Source organism: Cheilinus undulatus, linkage group 2, assembly GCF_018320785.1.
Source record: "Cheilinus undulatus linkage group 2, ASM1832078v1, whole genome shotgun sequence".
NCBI lineage: Eukaryota > Metazoa > Chordata > Actinopteri > Labriformes > Labridae > Cheilinus > Cheilinus undulatus.
Window position 1 is genome coordinate 46,303,180 of NC_054866.1, and position 21,789 is coordinate 46,324,968.

At 38.7% G+C, this 21,789-nt stretch overlaps 1 protein-coding gene across 1 annotated transcript in view; it reads right to left on the bottom strand.

Annotated features, from left to right (window-relative positions):
* Positions 1-389: 389 nt before the first annotated feature.
* ppp1r13l (protein phosphatase 1, regulatory subunit 13 like) overlaps positions 390-21,789 on the bottom strand; it is a 35,328-nt gene continuing 13,928 nt past the window's right edge. The window contains exons 2-13 of the mRNA XM_041812842.1: positions 19,563-19,604; positions 19,328-19,449; positions 13,203-13,761; positions 10,411-10,503; positions 10,172-10,260; positions 8,004-8,376; positions 7,426-7,904; positions 7,169-7,306; positions 5,174-5,307; positions 4,832-4,998; positions 2,792-2,985; positions 390-2,714 (exon numbers count right to left, since the gene is read on the bottom strand). Coding sequence (XP_041668776.1) covers positions 2,679-2,714; positions 2,792-2,985; positions 4,832-4,998; positions 5,174-5,307; positions 7,169-7,306; positions 7,426-7,904; positions 8,004-8,376; positions 10,172-10,260; positions 10,411-10,503; positions 13,203-13,761; positions 19,328-19,449; positions 19,563-19,599 — 2,421 coding nt within the window. The 5' untranslated portion in view covers positions 19,600-19,604 and the 3' untranslated portion in view covers positions 390-2,678. The remainder of the gene's footprint in view (positions 2,715-2,791; positions 2,986-4,831; positions 4,999-5,173; positions 5,308-7,168; positions 7,307-7,425; positions 7,905-8,003; positions 8,377-10,171; positions 10,261-10,410; positions 10,504-13,202; positions 13,762-19,327; positions 19,450-19,562; positions 19,605-21,789) is intronic.

Below are 21,789 nucleotides of genomic sequence, written 5' to 3' on the forward strand. Positions count from 1 at the left end.
TAAGTCAGCCTTAATTAAAAAATATTAATAGTGTGTAGTTCTTTTTAGTAATTACCCTTGTGCATAAAGTGCAGCTAATTGATTCATTAAGAGTCTCAGCGATGCAGTAGTGGCTCGGGTTTCTGTGATGTAAAAGAAGAGAAGATTGAGGAAGAACATGGGGAAAACTACTTGTAAGAAGCTTTAACATAATACACAACAAAGGGATATAATTGCAAAAAAAAAAAAAAAAAGCCTCAATAAATGGTGTTTAACTCAGCTTGGTTTCTAATTGTCAAGTGAAAATGTTCTGCTGCCGATGAGAATACTTGACTGCTTAGTGCCCTCTGCTGGTCAATGTGAGACATTTCATGTCTTTTTTTAGCACATGAATTAGTCAGAAAACAGAAGAATTCGACTCATGAATTTATTAAGTATCTAAACATTTGATCTCTGTGGAGAAGGAGTTAAGGTGTAAGTGCACAGCTATGCTCGAAACAAAGGTGTTACACTTAAAAGATAAAACACAAAAACATGTTTATATCACTGTGAATATATACACAATCACAAACGACCAGTTTCTTTTCTTATAAATGTTTTCCTCTGAAGGATATGAATCCAGATAGGCAGAATAAAGAACCCACATGATTAGTAAAATTAGAGCCCGGCTATTTTTAGGCTTCTTCCGAAGCCGCTTAAACAAAAGTGATATCTACAGGTACATTCTTTAAAAAGCACAAATCTTTAAAATGAATAATGAGCCAAAAAATGTTGTTAGAGAGAGAATCCATTTGCTTGGCAAGAAAAAGTTGTTATAAACAATAGTAAAGACAGAGAATAAAAAATAATGCTATCAACATGTTAACCTTTTGCTAAATAAACAGTTTATAACACTAATCAGTTGCCTCATTAGATATACCTGCTCAGCAGCTTATTAATGAAAATACCTGATTAGCCAATCACATGGCAGCAATCAAAATAGATTTAGGCATATAGACATCAGTCAAGATGATCTGCTCAAGTTCAAACCGAGCAGCAGGACAGGGAAAAAAGGTGATTTGAGGGACTCTGAACATGCTGTGGTTGTTGGTTAAATGGCAGGCTTTCACGCTATTTTGAATGTGGCAGCAGAAATAGAGTTTAGTTAGACCAGGTGATATTTTTTTCTATGTGAATTTTAGCCACAGTTTTCTGTTCTAAGCTGAAGTGGCTGCTGGTTCAGTCTCCTACTGCCGCAGCCCACTGGCTTCAAGATTTAACAAGAGGGTTCAGATACGCTCCTTGGATTTAACGAGTAGTTATTTGAGCTTTTGCAGCCTTACAATCAGCTTCTTCTGACCTCTGCTACCAACAAGGGTTACTGCCACTCAATGGATAGATTTTCTCTTTTTCTCAATATTCGCTGTAAACCCTAGAGATGATTGTGTGTGAAAAAGCAAGTAGATAGAGGTGGAAAAAGTACAAGACTATTGCACTCAAATAAAAGTACAGTTACTCTGGTTAAAACTTACTTCAGCAGAAGTAAAAAATAATTATTTTAAAATGTACTAAAAAATACAAGTACCCAAAAAACTACTCAATCACAGTAAACTGGGTAAATATAATAACTGACTACTTTCCACCCCTGTATGTTTTACCACAGCAACGATCAAGACTTACCAAACCCACATTAAGCATACCTTCAGTTTCCTGTTCTAAGCTGACAGGAGTGGCACTGTGTATGGTCTTCTGCTGCTATAGCTGATCTGCTTTAAGGTTAGTACAATCAGAGATGCTCAGGGGTCATTTGAGTTACCGTTGCCTTTCTGTTTGCTCAAACTAGTCTGACCATTTTCTTGATCTGACCTCTGCCATCAACAAAGCATTAAGTCCCAGAAAACTGCTGCTCCCTGGATATTTTATCTTGTTTTTTGGGACTATTCTTGGAGAAGCCGACAGATGAAGTTCTCAGCAGATCAGCAGTCTGTGAAATATCAAATGGCACCAAAAGCCATTGCACAATTAACGTTGCTTAAATCACCTTTCCTCTTCATTCTGATGCTAGTTTGAACTTCAGCGGATTGTCCTGACCATGTCTACCTGCCTGTATGCATGGCTGCTGCCATGTGATTGGCTCATTAGATATTTCGTTATTAACAAGCAGTTGAGCAGGTGTGCCTAATAAAGTGATTGGTGAGCATATTTCTTATGTGCAAGAAAGAGAACTCTAACTGTTCCATGTCAGATGATGAGTATCTAATGAAGCGGCCCTTCTCTATCCGTCTAAGATTATTTACAGCACAGAGCTACATTGACCTCACTGATTGGTGGATAAACAAGAACATACACTTTCATCACGATGATTACTAACCAGCAAATGAGTCAGAAATTTTGAATTCTAACTAAACGCAGCTGAAATTTGACCTTTTATAACATTTAGTTTGGCAGACAAAGCTGGACAGACAGATAACTGAATTACCATGATATCCTACAGTAGAACCAGCACAAACGCTGTTTACTAAAAAGATTTTTCATGTCATCAAGGTCAAAATGAATACTGAGACTTCTCCTTCAGCTCTCCTTGACAGACATATCAAAAACATGTCTCATGTCCTACTGCAAACAGCCTTTCTTAGTCACACAGACACAGCTCTTCAAAACAGTATGAAGCTGTAAGCACTGCTCTCAAGACGGCCCTCTCCACGGCATCAAAGGCCCACTTAGCAGAGGGATTTTGGACGAGTCTTTGGGAAAAGCTGTAAAAAGGAAGTAAAAATTAGTTTTTTCCCCTTGCAATGAGGTAGAATCAGGATTTGAATTTTTGAAGTCTTACCCCAAAGTAATTGTTTGGGACAAATCCTTCCCTGCCACAGAGAGAGGCCCACCACCACTCTGATCCTTCAGGTTTCTGCAGGATGGTGACCATGTCTCCATCTTTGAAGCTCAGTTCATCGACGGCCTGTGCTGGGTAGCTCCACAGAGCATACAGCACCCCACTATTCTCCATCCCCATGGCCTCCTCCACACCTGGTGTTAAAAAACAAATATATGTATAGTTTGCACTTTGGTCAACTCAGGTTGTTTTTAATGTGCTCTACGAAAAGCTTTGACTTGATGACCTTGGCCAGGTCTCAATGGGACTTCCTGGTTAAATAAAGGTTAAATAAAAAATAAATGAGGCTTAGCTTGAAAAATGTCACACATACACACAAAACTTTTGACAATGCCCCCAATTTTTTAGGGTGAGCTGCACATGTGAGTGCGAACGGCAGATGTTTTCACCAGACTTCATCCAGTACTTTTCCTGCTACCCCTCTTGTAAAATTTTCATGTGAAGTTTGAGTAAACAATGTTTGAATGCAACAGGTAAGAGCAGAAAAATGTACCAAGAGCGAGCAAACGAGTAAGAGGTGATGACAAGAACACCGTGTGACTCGTGCATAACCAGATTCACTGTCAGAAGGGAGTGTAAAAGGGAAATTCTCTGTTTAAAGAATTACACTTCCCTATCAGGAACTTTAGTTTCACTCAAAATTTAGGATAAAGTTTAGGAGGGTAGGTGTTTCTCTTCACAAATGTGATAATGCCATATGATCTGTCTGTAGATCAGGGGTCACTGACCATAGATCATAAATCTGCTGGTAGATCTTTGAGACATCACAACTAGATCTTTAACATCTGTGCATGAAGTCCATCTCTGAGATTTCTTCACTCCTTCATATTTTGGTATGAGTGAGCTGGTCAGACTGTTGAAAGAGTGGTTGCATTTTTTGTTTCAGTCTTACAGTGTTGGCTCATTTAAAAAGAAAATTAGAAATGTTCATGTTTTGAGTATGCTCTTTGCAGATGACACCATGCAGCAATGGATAACACCTGTTGGGGTATGTGGTTATTCTGGTTTAGAGCAATGCAACCAAAAAGGCCATGGTTTGAGCTGTTTACCACAGGGCCAAGTTTTGAAAGAGTAAATCGGCTAAACTGTGGAAAAATTCACTGTTTTGTTAAATGTAATCATCATACTCAATGTATGTTGAAATTTTCTGATGATAATTGCAGCATGAAGGTCCATTTTAGAGCTTTGAAGTACAAACTTTCCTCGGTCCCAAATTATCCTTAATGGCTGTCCCCCACTTTGTGATCCCCAGGGAGCATTCAGGATGACATGATTGCATACAACCCATCAGACCAGTAACCAGTTTGCTGTGCAAAGGTCTCCATTATCATCAGCCACTAGTAGGACCCCCTCTTGCAAAAGTCCTCAAAATGTCTTGTACAATATAATAGAAAATATATAAACTTGACCTGTTTCCTCTTAATATCTTTCACTATGAGACTGGCATGAAAAAGGCACATTCATTTTTATACTCAGAAACATTTTGCATCAAAAAACAAATATCAGTAGGAGTTTATCCACACATGAGTGTACTTTGCCTATTTTTATTCTTGTTTTATTTTCCTCCATGTTACAATTATATTTAAACTTTTATTGATTTCAAAAAGGTTTAATGCATTCAGTACTTGCTTAAGTTCTTAAATTTGTATAAATTCTGACATAATTTTAAAAAGAATGGGATAGAAAATTAAATCTACTGATAGACTAAAGATTGTATCAGATAACTTACTTGTTTTTCCATTGGATTTATGTGGCTAATTTTGCTCTCTCTCTCTGTGACCAATACTGTAGATTATACCAAAATCAGAATTATGTGTTCTTGATTTCATTGCCTGATCAGCCATGGCCAACCAGATTTCGATTTAAATTAGCAATATTTTTTGTCAGAATTACAACAGACCATCTCACACATTCAGAAGTTTTGTCAGGAAATATATCAGTTTCCCAGGGTCAGTGTTTACGTAGGTGTAACCATCTTACCCCTCAGGAAGCTTTCACACTCCTCATATCCGACAGCATAAGGATCACACTTCTGGGAGGCAGCAGCACTATCGTTCTCTGTTCTGGCCATGACAGCAGCGCCATTTCTCACCAAAAACTCACACAGAGGGCGATCGTTACAGGAGGCTGCACAATGCAGAGGAGTCCTGTGTGCATATGATCCAACAATAAGAAAAATACATTTGGGAATAAACAATTTTCATGTCATTTCATAAACTCACCAAAACCCCCACCTATGCAGACTTGCAACACATTTATGTACTGAGTTACACATCAGCTTCAATGAGGCCAACGACCAGGGGGGAAAAAGCAAATATTTACCAGCCGTGGCTGTCTGGGGTGCTGACATTGGCTCCGGCACGAACCAGGAAATCCACCACATTGTAATGGCCTCCGCAGATTGCATTATGGAGGGCAGTGATGCCCTCATCATTGGGTTGGCTGGGGTCACTCATCTACGGAAAAAAACATCGATTATGAGCAAAAAATTAAGGTTTTACTTCATTGTTACGTGTGTAGATACTGTGATGAAAATAAAGTTTTTTGTTGTAACTGACTTTTCTACTTCAATAGTCAAAGATAATAACTGTCTAGAGCAATGATTCTCAACAGGTGGGTCAGGACCTAAAAGTGGGTCACAGAGCAGGTTTGTCAAAATGTGCCTGGCAAAAAAAAAAAAACTGGGTCAAAAAAGTCTGTGAGGCCTTTTTTACACGTTTAAGTGGTTCTGTCTTTTTGTTCTATTCATCTGAGATCTAAACTCCTTTTTTCAATAAAGAAATCTGATATACTAAAAAACTGCAGAAAACTGTATGACATAATATAGGCAGATCTGAGGCCACTTGAGAACCAGAGGTGAAGGCAAGTAGCTGGAACCAAAAGTGGGTCATGAACATGTTTCAGTGGGTTGCAAATGTGTGCCTGGAGTTTAAAAAATGTTGTGGGAAGTCAGCTATACACCCATAAATTTCATTTCACTCATTGCCCTATAACAGAGAGTTCACTGCTTTTCCCAATATTTTGACTTAATTTTCTCATTTTTTCTTTGGCTGAAAAAGCGGATTTCCCCAAGATAAAAAGGTGAATCCTCAAGAAATTACCTAAATTTCCCACTTTGACAGGAAAATGCAGCAAAATAAATGCATGTATGACCTCCCAGGGTTTCTGTATTGATGTGGTTTTTAAATGTGCTTGCTTTGTTCAGTCACGTTTTTGTTTTGTTCAATCTAAGGTCAAACCTGCAAGTTTTAAATCTAATACATTCAAGCGGTTGACACATTTTCAAAAATTTAGATCAGGATTTCCTGAAGGGGTTGTGGTGGGTTACCTAACATGCCAGGTAGACTATTTAATTTATCCAGTATTCACCTAGGAAACCTTCCATACAAAGCATTTGGGAAGGACAGGACTTTCTCAGGAAATTCTAAGAAGGTAATTGGAGGGAAATTCTGTCTGTCACATTCACTACAGGCTAATCAGGCCACAAAATAAGACAGTCATGCACAGCTGTGTGAAACCTGAGCCTTACAATTAATATCTGAATGAGTAACTCAGAGTTTCTCGCTGAAACCAGTTTGGAGATGTGCGGTAACATCTTCGGTCAAGAGAGACTTTGTGGCTCTTTGATCTTGTTTTGATAAAGAAATGTTCAGTTCTGATTAAAATGCCGCTCTACTACAGCTACATCCATGCAAATAGCTACCAAGGCGGTAGCCCTTGTATACACTGGCAAATCCCACATGTAACAAATGTAGACTCATGCTGAAGCAGACCAGGAGAAGAGAGAATACATTTTCCATCATTAAACACTTTCTGTGTTGTTTTTTGCTCTACTTCAAAGAGAAAGGTAGCCCATGTCTGATAAAACTGCAGCTCATTGACGCACTGATGGCAGCCATTGCTATCTGTTTTCAGTACTGCCTGTAGCTACTGCCTTCTTCACCTTAAATATCGCTGATTGGTCTGAACTGTTTTTCATTCCTCACAAACATTGTAGATTGGAGCTTTTCAAGATAGATTTGCCTGATGACAGCCTGGCAAATCCATCTGCTTTGTAAGGTTAAGTTGTAGGTCCTGAAGCTAGACTAGTTGAAAACCACAGGTCTAGAGCCCTTTGAGCCAGCACTCATCCCATGAAAGTAGAAGTGACGGTTGATAACAGCTAAGATAACAGTAACTGGGAGTACCATAGTAGCACAGCAGTAATATGAGTTACAGTTGAAAACCGGTAGAAGAATTACTGAGGTGTCTTTAAAAATAATGTGCTGTTTATGTCTGTGCTCATCTTTATATTATGATTTATGTGTATAAACACACCTCCTGCACGGCCCTCTGCACCGTCTCCAGTTCTCCAACCAACGCTCCATCCAGTGCCAGAACAAGGGGGCTGAGCCGAGCTCTTTTTCCAGAACTCTTGCGCTCTCGGCTGGACCGCCGCAGAATGGAATGGTAGCTCTGAAGGAACAAACAGGACATGAGATACATTATGTTCTCATCTCAGTCATCATCTCAGCCAGTTTTCCATCCCTGTTCTAAATCAGTCATGTTAATCATTTAAAGCCCATTTTTCTGACCTTGAGTTCTTGGGGAATCCGTGAAGTGTGAGATGTAGGAAAAGGTGCAGGAGGCATTGCAGCGGTTTCTTCCCCGTCTGAGGAGCTGCTGGTCTCGCTGCCCTGCTCCCCCCTCTGCCGGTGTTCCTTCCTGCGAAAAAGCTTGTCGATGAGATTCTTGTACTGGTTTGGCTGATAGTGAGAGGCCGCCTTTAGAGGCCCTGACTGGTCTATGGAGCCTCGTCTCTTCAGGGGTCGGGGGATTTCTGCCCGGATTCGGAGCAGCTCTTCTACATCAGCAACCACCTGGTTCTGGGCCTCGGGGGCCACCACTGGTTGCAGCCTGGTGGGGCTGAGGGGCCGAGGAGGAGCAGCAGGTACAGCAGTAGGACTGACCTCTGTGCCACCCTCTGGCATGCTGGGACTCTCAGAAATAACAGGGATGTGATGAACAAGGTCCAGGCGCTCTATCTCTGCATCGATATCTCCTGGATTCAGCACTGCAATAATTGAAACCAAACCACAGTCAGAACACCAAGTCTAACATGGATGATGTGAATGTATGAACCTCAGTGGGTCTGATCTTTAATGTGTCATACCGTCACTGTATATCATCGGCTGCCTCAGCTCAGGAGGGTGTTGCTGCGGCAGGACAGCAGGCTGGTGAAAGAATTCCCTTGGGATGGGTACGATAGGTTTGTAAGGACTCATATTGCCCTCTCCTCCCAGGACCCTGGGGTGGTGGGTTAACATTGCTCCCCAGCGTGGGTTTTGCAGACGCATGATAACAGAGAGGGGGATAGGCTTGTGCTGATGGGACTCGGGAGAAGTCGGGGGAATAGAAATACGGGAAATGATGGGCTGAGGGTGGTAAGGGGAGTGGACTGGGGATGAAACATCTGGAGGCACTGATATCCGTGTGTTATGAGGGAGAGAAGCATGAGCATACTGGAGAGGTTTAGAGCGAGGATCCTGGAGAGCAGAGAAAAGAGGGATTAATTCTTGATAACAGCATATCACTGTATTTGATGATGGTTAAACTTAGAGGATCTCATCCAAAATCAAAGACGATAATATATAGTTAATAAGAGCATCATTGAAATACTTGGAAATTCAAATTTAAAACCCTAGAATATCACTGGTGGAAATCTCAATACTTTTACTTTTGTCGCTTATGTCTATTTTTTCATTATCATGGCAAAAATCAAGGTCTACAAAGTGATCATCTATGGTTCCATGCCAGTGTAAGGTAAAAGAAAAAAAGGGGAAATTCATATAGTGTATGCATATGAAAATGTCAAAAATTGAAAAAAAGAGTCTAATGAGTCTTCACTTGTACATTAAAGTTATGCAATGCATTTTACAAGACATGGTGAGGTTGTCTTTAGATTTTGACCTCTTTTGGAGGCAAGACTAGGTTCAGAATAATGTGTAAGTAACGGTGGTGCCACTAGTTTTGTAATTCCAACAGGACACCTATAATAATCACAAATATTGAATAGTGAAGGGAGTTTCAGCAGTGATGAGGCTCAAAATAAAAATAAAAAAACAATTTATGATATTTAAGTATCAAAAAGGGCCGATAAACTGTTGTAAAACTGACTATATTTCACTATTTATACCACTTTTTCTTTTTAATTCTACTAGAAAATTTTAAAAATGTCTCATATTCTGTCTAAATCATTGTTATACCACAACAGGCATTAAACTGGAGTTTTCAAGTTCTGTGGAAACAGTTTGAGACGCTCTGGGCCACTGCTGATTGGTCAGATTGCGTAATTCCACTTTCTTTGATGTTGACTGATCTCCAGTGATTGGCTGAGAAAAATTATTCTGGTTCTACTGAATGGGAGAGAGTTGGAGAAAGGCATCGAAGGCAGTGACCATATTTAGTGCTCAACAAATCCATTAGAGCACCTTAACCCTAACCAAAGTAAGGTTTATGCCACAGCTGCCCTAAATTAACAGCACTGGTAATTTCCAAAATCATTTTTTATGTTTCTGCAATGTTTATTACACCAATATGTAGAAGCTCTTTAACCCACATTATATTTTTAATGCCAAAATATAATTATTACTGTTATCCATGAATTTTCTAATTTACTTATTTACAAAAAAACTGAAAAAATAGTAAAGCACATTCATATTTCTTGATTAATATGTCAAATTATAGTTATTTACTTGCATTCCTGAAAAGAAAAATTTGTTTTAGTGGTTGAATGTTATGCTTGATTTATTTCTGACTTCTCAGAGAAGCCCAGTGAGCTGGCTCAAATTTGGGTGAATTCAGTTTGAAATCCCTCATTCCCGTTCAAAATGGTAAAACGTGGAGAGCTCACTGAAAATGAAAGAGTCAGCATTAAAGCACTTCATGATGCTGGATGGTCTTTGAGACAAATATGACAGGTGGTCTAATAAATTTTTTAAGCACTGTACGTAAGGTTCCTTTCCCAATAAGGGGTTAAAATTACATACTTTTAATATTTTATTACTGACAGCTTATGTTAATAGGTTAAAATGGATTTCTACACAGTTTAAAAAAACATGGTTTTCCCTAAAATATAAATGCCCTCATTTAGATTGGTAGATAGGTGTGTCGTCTCTACTAATGCCTCTATCCACACACACAGTCGGTTGAGCAATTCATCTAGTTCGGATTCTCAGGAAGATTAAGGAAACTTGAAAAACCATGCAGGTTTCCTGTAACTTGAAAAAAAGTGTTTGGACTGTAACAACTCTTTAAAGTCTCACTGGTGACACCGCCCACCTTTTTAGGGCTCGGGGACGGAGGAGGGCCATCAAGGTTGGACTCTTTCCAGCTGCTGTTTGGCACGGTCTGTCGTATCCACTCTGTCTCTGTAGCAGTAAAGTGTTGGTTTAGAAAACAAAATACAGAAAGGAAACAGCACCAGAGCTATTTAGGCGCTGTTGAGTTTTTGATCTAAATCAAGACCGAATACAAAATCAAAGTCAGAGAAGCATAACAGAGAGCAGAAATGAACCAACTGTCATAGGTGTGGTGAGGTTTCCTGTCATAGGACACGTCCAGATCTGTCTCATTCCACTTGCTTGGGCTCTTTTGCCGCTGCACACCCTCATCTGCAAACAGAAAGGGAAATTGAAAGATAGAGAAATATAAAAGCAGAAAGAAGAACTGCAAATCGACAAAGTTTTTGTATCCATAAGAGGTATAACAAAAGACTGATAACAATAATACTTTAAAAGCCATAAACCTGTGTTTGTTCAAGAATCGCAGCAAAAGCAGTGCACCATTAAACCCAGACATATTAGATTCTTTAGGACAGGTTGGAGCATTAGATAACAGCATTGTTTGTAGCTTTTTTTTCTAATTTTGATATTTCAAGTATTTGCATATAATTGAAATATCCTTATTTTATATGTATTGAGTAGTTCTGAGGAAGTTCCACTCATTAAACTGACCCTTTGACTTTTCAGCCTTGGTTTCAATGTCATATGACAACGCATACTTTTAAATAATAATTAAGGCTATCAAATGATTAAAGACTTAATCATGACTAATATCAAAATTGTTGTGGTTAATCTTGATTCATCTTCCTTTTGGTTGCACTTTGTAATTCCACTTTTTAGCATTTAAAACAGTTTTAGTTTCATTTTGGGGATTTTTTTACTGTCTTGAACTACCCATACTGACTTCCTGTTTGGATACAAATCTGCTTTTATTTTGAAATCAAAATGAATGAATGAATGAATGAATAAATAAATAAATAAATGAACTTAAGGCAGATTGAAGATTATATCATGAACTAAACCACACAAAAAGGAACTTTTCATTGATTAAAAGGAAAAGGAACACAAAAAATAAAGTATTTTTTTATCATAAGATGCTTCATTTTGGTTTTTGCTTCAAACTGAGGGTAACTGACTTTCTTTTTCCAGACTGACCTGCTTTTATTTTGAAAAAAAAAAAAAAAAAACTGTTGCATGGATATTACATGAACTTAACCACATAAAAAAGGGACTTGTTATGGATTGAAAATGAAATAAGGGGATAGAAAAAGTAAAATATTTGATAACACAATGTGCAGATGGCCTTCAACTTATCTACTAAGACACTAAGGTACAGTGGTGGATTTATTTCACATCACTGTCACAGGGAAATGCTACAGTGGCTAAAGCGAAGTGTGGCAAAAAGGACAATAAAGAATGTGATTAATCACATTTAAATAAATCATGCATTGATTGTGGACCTTATTTAATCATAATTAACCCTGACAGTCCTTATAATAATTCAACAGAGTAAACAGTGCTTCACTTTGGCATATTATCAACTTATGGTTAGGTTTTTTCCCTGTAATTTTACTCATTTTAATCATTTATTGCAGCTATTGATCACATTTCTCAGTACAGACTCATTTATGATTGATTATGATCTTTTAAAGATTTATCCTTCATGGAAAATTCCAAAACCTTTTTATCTGTTGTTGAGCATGCGAAACATATATAGGCTGATATGCATGCACATGCACAAAAAGGATCCTAGGCCATGCACAAATGGAGCAATATCAGAGTGAGGAGCTGCTACCCACAAAAGACTGCTGCTTGAGAAGTTTAGGGTTCAGTGCCTTATTAAAGAAAACTATGGCAGCACTCAGGAGGTGGGCTGGCATCTCTCCAGCCACAAGACCAATTTCTAGACTTGGCTCAATTGGGACTTGAACTGGCAACCCCCTGGTTACCAACCCAGTCCTTAAAACTAAGCTACTACTGCCCCTTTGCTGTTTTAAAGAAGTATGTCAAAGACATAAATAGAGGCTTACTTAGAAAATGATGAAAGAATGAACAATTTGTAGTGTAAACTTCATATATGCTGTGCTGTGTACAGTATGTACAGTATGTTACATGCATACATAGGCAGTTTTACAGTTAGGCTAAGGTAGGCATTTGCCTAGGCCTCTTGTACTAGGGATACAACAGACTCTACCTAGTGAGCCACAGTCACCCTGGCACAGTGGTGTTGGGAGGTAAAGTGGTATCAGTACTTTCAGGGTTAAAATTTCAGGCACAGAATGGATTTATGCAGCACCAGATTATGCCATCACCAGTTTAAATGCTGCATTGTGTTGTAGTGTGCACAACACATGCTACCATCAGTGTAGCAGAGTGATATTTGGTAGACAACAGCTCAGTCTGAGTCCTGTCATCAGCAGGTTTTGCTCTGGCATTACTAGTAGCTGGGTAACAAACTGAATATTACCCACCCCTGCTGTTGTAAAACAGCACAGTAAACAGGTAAAACACACCTTCTTTCCTCTCCAAGTTTGATGTCTGCAATAAAAGCAACATACAGCGAGTGCACTTGCTCAGCCCAATGCTGCAGCGATTCGTTTTATAACAGGTTAAACAAATGTTTAACGATATGTTTAATATGTGGCTTATGTGGATATGTGGCTTTACATGAAGTAAGAAAAGGGGGCAAAGTGTGCAAGGGCGGCATTTAAGTGCAAATAATACTCTTCTTTGGTCTTCTTTGGACCACAAAAGAAACATGCTGCCACTCACTGACTGAACCTTTATGAGACCCAGTCTTATTTGTTTAATTTGCTTCAATTCTATTACAACACGGGTAATAATGTAAATGATATGGCACAAAGGCCAATAATACACAGTGTTAATGTTTTTTTCATACACAGTGTGCCAATCCTTAAGGTAGCTCTCACTTTGTTATATTGACTCAAAGTGGCATGTCTATGGGTCTGGTGAGTTTAATCTATTCATAATTATACAGTTGAGATGGACGAGAGGATGTAATATCTTACCAGGTGTCCTAAAACCGCCAACGTTTCGAGGCAGCGTGCTGGATATTGGATTGACAGACAAAGGAGAGGGGCTTCTGTCTGGCCGTGGGGACCTGCGGCCCAAAGAGCTGCTGTCATAAGGGCTCAGAAGGTGTGGGGAGGCAGGAAACGAGGGTGAGGGAGATGAGATATCAAAAGGTGCGGCTGTGGGGCTCGGAGATGGACATCTCTCAATGTAAGTTATAGAGCCTCTTGGGCTTCTGTCATAACGGCTAGGGGAATTGTGCCTCCGGAGTTGAGGGGAATGTTTGGGACTTGGCTGGCTGTACGAGTAGCTTTCAGGTCCAGCACGAGGAAGTGGAGAGCGTCTTTTGAGCCTGGGGGATGATTGCGGGCTGGAGGGGAAGACAGAAGTGGATGGTACGCTTTTATTGCTGGAGAAGACAGAGTCTGTGGGATTGAAAGTTGTTGAGATGGGGGAGTAAGGGTAAGAGCTGGAGCTGCCGTTACTGCCACTTGACTCTCTTGTGTAGGAAGAAATGCTGGACTGTGGCCGCTCTTTGGAGAATGTAGAGCTGGTCTGAAGAGAGACAAAACATATATTATAAATTGATATTGAATTATTTGTGATGATTAGGGGGATTTCTGCTATGTTTTTGCTTCATACAGACTTCAAGGACTCTTTTCAACAAGATATGACAATGTGTTAAAATTTTTATATTCATTACAATAGTATACACTTATGATCACTTTATTAGGCATACCTGTTCAACTGCTCATTGTGAGGATAGCTAACACTGCCAATAACACTGCAGCAACCAATGAATTTAGGCATGGAGACGTGGTCGAGATGATGTGCTGAAGTTTAAACAGAGCATCAGAATGGGAAGAAAGGTGATTTAAGTAACTGTGAACATGCCATGGTTGTTGGTGGTCTGGCAAGCCTTAATGTTGTTTATTCTGACCTTTCTATGTGAATATTCCAGCAGATTGAGACTCGTCCGACCAGGCAACTTTTCACTGATCTTCTATTGTCAAATTTAGATGAACAACTGTGAGTTGAAGCCTCGATTTCTATAAGTGGCACTTGGTGTGGTCTTCTGCTGCCCCTTTGTATCAAGGTCTGGCATGTTGTGCATTAAGAGATGCTCTTCTGCATACCTGGCTTTTAAAAAGTGGTTATTTGAGTTATTACTGCCTTTATAACAGCTTGAACTAGGTCATTTTCCTCTCATCATTAAGATCTACAAGAAATTTTGGAAGTGTTCTGCTACTCACTGAATATTTCTCAGTAAATACCAGAGATGGGTGTGTCCAAAAATCAGCAGTTTGTGACACAACCGCCTGTCTAGCACCAAAAACCATGGCACTGTCAAAGTCACATAAATCACTTTAAACCTCAGCAGATCATCTCAACAGTGTCTATGTACTGAATTCACTGGTCACTGCCATGTGATTGGCTAATTAGTAGTACTGTCAATTGTTTAAAATAATAATCAAATAACAGTAAGCGTTTTAAGCAATAATCATAATTAATCACTGTAATCCAAGGTAAATTAACATAATTCAAAATATCATAAATTATATTTTAAAGTAATACTCTGAAAGAATAGTAATTGCTAAGTAGCAGGTATTTTGGAATTTTAAGTTATATCAACTGAATCAATTTTCATTTGTACATTTTTGACTTTAAGTTAAACTACACTGTGGGCACTGCCATAAACTTAAAAATCTGTTTAATTCAAACTTATTACAATATGGATAAGTATTTTTGTAAAGCTACATGTTCCTCATCCACTGCAATTCCCCCTTGAGTCTTGTAACTTCTACACTGTAAGACTGAACAGTTGCTAAAAATATTTAATTATTTTAACTTGTAAATCCAAAATGACTATTTGTGACCGAAGCCAGATAAAGTTCCTGCAAGTCAGCATTCCGGTGGTTGAGAAAAATGGATACAAAGTCGTTTTCTTCAAAATGATCATTTTATGCAAGTCCGACATTTAAACTACTCATTCGATGAAAAAAAGTAACATAAATGTGATATTTAAAAGCGCTAATTTTGTGTTTAAAAATGCCCTATTCTCACAGTTGCTGCAAGGATATTGAGGGGAGGGGAAAGCGAAACTGCGGGGTGATAATTGGCCACTCAGCCTGCCATTGTTCCCTGTTTCGCCCATTAAGATGGACAATAACAAACACCGCATGGCTCAAACGCCACCCCCCTTGGCACGTATACAGCTGTTTCTAGTTATCACCTTTAACAACAAGCCTCAACAAAGAAAAGTAGAAGAGACATGAAGAAGCAGCAAGAATTATCAACAGACTTCGGACAACTTCAAGATCACTCGACAGTGAAAGTTTGATGAAGGCGGATTTCCTATGGGAATATTCTGATGAGCGTCACCAGTCTGATTCAGAAGCTTGGTTTGGGTGGACTTTATGTAAATGTGGCCCTGTTGTTCACGCCCATCACCCGGCCTGTCTAAAGGTAGGAAAAGTCCTGAAACTTTGAGCCTGGTTTTCTCAGAAGAAGCAGGAACTAGAAGTTAACATTCAAATGAGCATATCTTTGTAAAATATGCTCAGATTAAGGTGTATGATACACCATTAGAAAGCTTGGAATCTATGCTTTCACAATGTGTAAAAAACTCAAAAATGACCTCGGACGACTTGCAGGAGTTTTTACCAGCTTTGTTCACATTTCAGTACTATTTTCTGAGTTGATTGAGCACATTTCTAGTTTTAAGTAAACAGTACTCAATTATTCTAAGTATTTTATGCAATTGTACTGTAATTATTTGACAATAATCCCTCAGTCTGCAGACTCTTCCCTGAATGCCTTTAGGCATTGGGCACTTTGCACCATGAGTGAACTTACTGACCCAGTTAGGCTATGTTCACACTGCAGGCGTGAGTGCTTAATTCGGGTTTTTTTTACTAAGATCTGATTTCTTTGTTCGGCTCAGATCAGATGTGTATCTAATTTAGAGTCACATATGAAAGTGGCCTGAATCTGATTCAAAAAGGTCAGATTGGGTGTGACTTGTGCTGTTCACACCCTCAGAAATCAGATATTTTTACTGTGAACATAGCCTTAGAGATGTCCTGCCCTGGAGAGCGATGGTACACTGAACATGACAGAAGAGGACTTCCTGGTTCTGTCACTTGAGTTGACCTATCTTAAATGACATAAAAGTTCGAGTCTTAAGTATGTGATAGAAATAAGGGAAAGGGAGTTAAATATATTTTCAAAATGTAGGAAAGTTTCCACAGTGTATTTTAACTCAAAAGTCAAATTAACCCCACATAAATGTACAAGTACTGATTACACCGTGTTCCACATTATTATGCAAATGATATTTTTCTCTGATTTTCCTAAATATTAATGCAAATGACAGTCAGAATATTTTTCAAGTCATCAGCCATTAGAGCATAATTCAAATGTTTTTGAACAAACTTCATAATGACAAAAAATATCTTTAAAAAATTAAAAACCTCAAATTGCACTGTTCCACATTATTAAGCACAACAGCTTTTTAAAACATTTTATAGGTTGAAAAGAACTGAAAATGGTCATTTGTAGAAATTGCAGCATCAGAGGGTCATATTTACTGAAATCAAAGCTATTTCAATCAAAAACATCTTAACAGGACAAGTTCCATGTTAACATAGGAGCCCTTCTTTGATATCACCTTCACTATTCTTGCATCCATTGAACTTGTGAGTTTTTGGAGAGTTTCTGCTAGAATATATTTTTGCAGGATGTCAGAATATCCTCCCAGGGCTGCTGTTTTGATGTGAACTGCCTCCAACCCTCACAGATCTTTAGCTTGAGGATGCTCCAAGGTTCTCAGTAGGGTTGAGGTCAGGGGAGGATGGGGGCCACACCATGAGTTTCTCTCCTTTTATGCCCATAGCAGCCAATGACACAGAGCTATTCTTTGCAGCATGAGATGGAGCATTGTCATGCTTGAAGAAAATTTTGCTACAGAAGGCACAATTCTCTTTTTGTACCATGGAAGAAAGTCGTCAGTCAGAAACTCTATATACTTTGCCGAGGTCATTTTCACACCTTCAGGGACCCTAAAGGGGCCTATCGGCTCTCTCCTCATGATTCCGGCCCAAACATGACTCCGCCCCCCCCTTGTTGACATCCCGGCCTCATTGGGACATGGTGGCCATCCACCAACCATCCACTACTCCTCCATCTGGACCATCCAGGGTTGCACGGCACTCATCAGTCAACAAGACAGTTTGAAAATGAGTCTTCATGTATTTCTGGGCCCACTGCAACCATTTCTGCTTGTGAGCATTGGTTAGGGGTGGCTGAATAGTAGGTTTATACACGACTGCAAGCCTCTGGAGGATCCTACACCTTGAGGTTGGTGGGACTCCAGAGGCACCAGCAGCTTCAAATACTTGTTTGCTGCTTTGTAATGGCATTTTAGCACCTGCTCTCTTAATCTGATACATTTGTCTATCAGAAACCTTCCTCATTATGCCTTTATCTGCACAAACCCGTCTATGCTCTGACTCAGCCACAAATTTCTTCACAGTATGATGATCATGCTTAATTTTTCCTGAAATATCGAATGTTTTCATTCATTGTCCAAGGCATTACACCATTTGACACTTTTCAGCAGCAGAGAGATCCTTTTTCTCTCCCATATTGCTGAAACCTGTGGCCTGCTTAATAATGTGGAACATGTGGAAAAGTGCATTTTGAGGTTTTTTATTTAAAAAAAAAATAGTAATCATTATGAAGTTTGTTCAAAAACATTTGAATTATACTCTAACTGTTGATGACTTGAAAAATATTCTGTCATTTGCATTGATATTTAGAAAATCAGAGAAAAATGTCATTTGCATAATAATGTGGAATGCGGCGTACTCAACAGATTTATTTCCACTACGTAAAAACGTTGACGTATTTTTGACCTGTTGGGGTTTCTAGTGTAGTAACAGTAACTTAAAGGTCCACACTGAACCAGGAAGTCCTCTTTCATCGTGTATTTTGGTCCCCACAGGACTTGTCTAACTGAGTGGGCAACTTCACTAATGGTGTAATGCCCAAAGGAATTCTGGGAAAAGTCTGCAGATTAAGGGATAATCAATCCTAAATATAATTAGAAAAAAAATGTAAATGATCCAGTACTGTTTACTTTAAACTACAAATGTGGTCTATGAACACAGATAAATTGAGCTGAAATAGCCATTTTGGATTATTAACCTGTCCAGTCCTACAGTATTTGCATATACTTATACTTGCATTACAAGTAGATTCCATTAAAATAGTTACAAAATAATGCTTCTGAACATCATTTGAACTTTTTACTAGTCTCTGAAACAACAAAATTTATATCAAATAGAAAAGAGTGAAAATGTGCATGTCTTCGCTGACACAGGAGAAGGAGAGACTGCGGGCAGGTTGCCGATTTATCAATCTATGTCAGACTGTATTGATCTTTGGGATGGATAAACTTATAAAGACATAAAAATAAAGGGAATTTTTGGCATAGTTCTCATATGATTTTTAGAGCAACTATGACCATCTGTGTGTTAAAGTCAGTATGCAATTAATCAGAATACAATTTTTAATTGTATTTTTCCACCTCTGATTAACTAATCCAATTTAAGTCTTCATTTAGATAGGAGGACAACGGAAAGAATCAGAAATAGGGATGAGAGAGTAGGGGAGAGACATGCAGGAAAGAATCAATCAATCTCTGAAACCTCATACATGGGGTGCAACCAAACTGTTAGGCCATTTGCACCCCAAAATTAATCTAAATCTTTGACAACATTACTAATAAAATATTTGTGTTAGCAAGTAAGTGGACAGGTAAATCTAATAAAGCGATGACTGCTGTGAACACTTTCAATCTAGACTAAAAAATGTTCAACCCCTGGCATGCTTTTGCCCTATATGAAAGAATAAACAACGAAATGTATGGTGAAGGACTTTTGATTAAATAGCAGTCTGAAACTGTTCTTTCTTTATTTTTGTTCCAGTCTTTAAATACTGCTCCTAAATCAAATTCATTGTTTTGGTATGGTAGCTAAGAGGGGCATTGTCACATGTATACAGTAAAACTTGTGCTTGAGGTTTATGCATGCGCATGCATGTGTGGGTGTGCACATACTTGAAATCCAGACGTTGTGTTGTCATCGTTGGACGAAGCCTCCTTCAGCAGGGAATTAAACTCTCTGGATAACTCATCAGCTGTAGCCAGCGATGCATTCAGGTCATCATTTATGGTCTGGACTGAATATAAACAATGAAAACACCACAGGCGCTTAGCAAACAATAAAACTCTCAAGTGCACAAATATACCATGAGAAAAAAAACAGACAAGTAGGGGATTTGAGGAAACTTACACAGCAGGCTGCTGCCGAGGGTCGCCTGAGAGCTCATGGCTCCTGAAAAGTAGAACAGACATCAGATGCCTGGAGGATAGTTAAGCTTCATTCAAGATTTTGTCATGAGAATGATTCCCTATCAGCACTTTTGAAATTAGGACTTGTCATGCTGTTTATTAAAAAAGCAGAGGCCAAGAGATTTGTATGAACACGTTCTGCTTTCTGTCTTCTTGACTCCTTTCTTTCTTCTCTAATAAATCTGTCACTCATTGTTTGATGCAAAGGAAAAAAGCACTGCCTTCAGACTGAGATCACTTTTTATGTATTTCTATCAACTGGGCCAGTTTTCTACAGCACAATTTGGGTTGGTTTTTTGGACAGCAAACCCTGATCTTGCTTGAGTTTGTACAGCCAATGTCCACCCATCCTTGCTCCTCGAACTTTTCCCCTTGAACTCAAATGTGATTTCAATATAAACAGTGCCTCATGGGGTCTATGTGCTAAATCAATATTTATTTAAAGAGCATGCTTAAAGCTGTTCAACTCAGTGCAACACAAAAATTATCTTTGTGTTTGTCTATTATCAAGCAGCAGTCCCAATGGAAGATTCTTCTGACCAACCAGCAGACTACAGTGAGTCTAGCTCCACCCTTTAGGGTAAGACAGGTACGCTTGGAACCTTAATTAAAGGGTGCAAAAAAGTAGGACAGTGCTGACTTTCTCCACCTGCTGTCTTCACGCTCACCCCTCAGGCTATCCAACAGACAGCTTTCTCGATGAGCATCCTACATGTCTTCACAAGCCACAAGTTCCTCATACTTTGGCAGTTGCAAAAAATAAAAACACTTGTTGGCAATGCTTAAATGATCTCTGTCAAGAACAACACCACTGAGTGATATCACAGCATTTGGAGGCACTTTACAGAAAGGCTGCACTGCCTGCTGACTCAGCTTTATTACTTTAGATGCCAGGTGTTCTCATGTCAGTGTCACATATGACTAGTCTGCTGAAGCCAGTTTCACTCCGACAGACAGACAAGTAAAAACAATAATGATTGAGTTGATGACGGAAGAGTTCATTTATCTTCCAGACAGTGTATCAGCAGTTGATTTAGTCAATACTGGGTGAATAAGCAATACAGATTAAGTGTGAAGGTCAAAGAATCTCTGTATCCCTTTAAAACAACAAAAAAGCAAAGAAATCAGTAAACCAACTGACCCAAAAATCCGTCTCAGGGTTGCTTTCAGTGGGTTGCAAATGTGGGCTTGTCGTAGTCACTGATGCACAGAAGCACTAAATAGACATACATCCATTTATTTTATTTTGCTATGATTAGATTAACTTCTAGTTTGTATCCCAACTTGTTTATCACATTATCATTACTGACAGAGCTGCTTTTCCCATGATAGTGTGTTAATTCCTTGAGATTTCAAGAAAACATCCAAAGTTTACTGAGTAAAATGAAATGTAAGCTTGCATGTAGGTAATGATGTAGTTTGTCTTGCCTCTTTGCTCAGTCATGCTGCGTTTTACTCCTTGACAGTCCAAGCTGCAACATTTTTCAACATTTGAAAATTCTGTTGCTATTCTAAAGTTGTTTCAATTTTAGATAACTAAAAACTCAGCCAGTCATGAAATCAGTCTCTGTTCACAACAACAAAGCCCATTCTTCCGACAGGTCATTCAGAAATATCAAAAAGAGCCTTCAAAGGGGACATTGCTGTTTTTTTTTTTTTGTAAAGTTAGTGACCAGCTTAAAGTAAAAATATCTGATTAAATACTAAAGAAATTATAACATAAGAGATAACTTAATCAATAATATATATTTTTTAAACTTAGGGCTGCAGCATTGTTGCCTCACAGCAAGGTTCTGGTTTGAATTCTGGTCAGACATAAGCATTCTGTGTAAAGACTGCAGTATTCTTCCTGCAGGTGTGGGTTTTGTCCAGGTATTCTGGCCTCCTCCCACAGTCCAGACATGCTAATTAGATTAATTGGTGACTAGGGCTGAACGATTTTATTTTTTTATTAGTTTGTTTGACAGGGGACATGCAAAACAAAACTGTTAATCCAGAGTTAGCTATAAAGCTCATTTTCAATCTGTGGTCCCTGGGCAAGAAGATGTAAAAAATATACAGTACAATTGATAAAAACAAACATGCTAGCATTTAAAACAAAACATGCTTAACAACAGTCCATCACTAAAAACACATTTAAAAATACATTTTATTGTCTCTAAGATTGA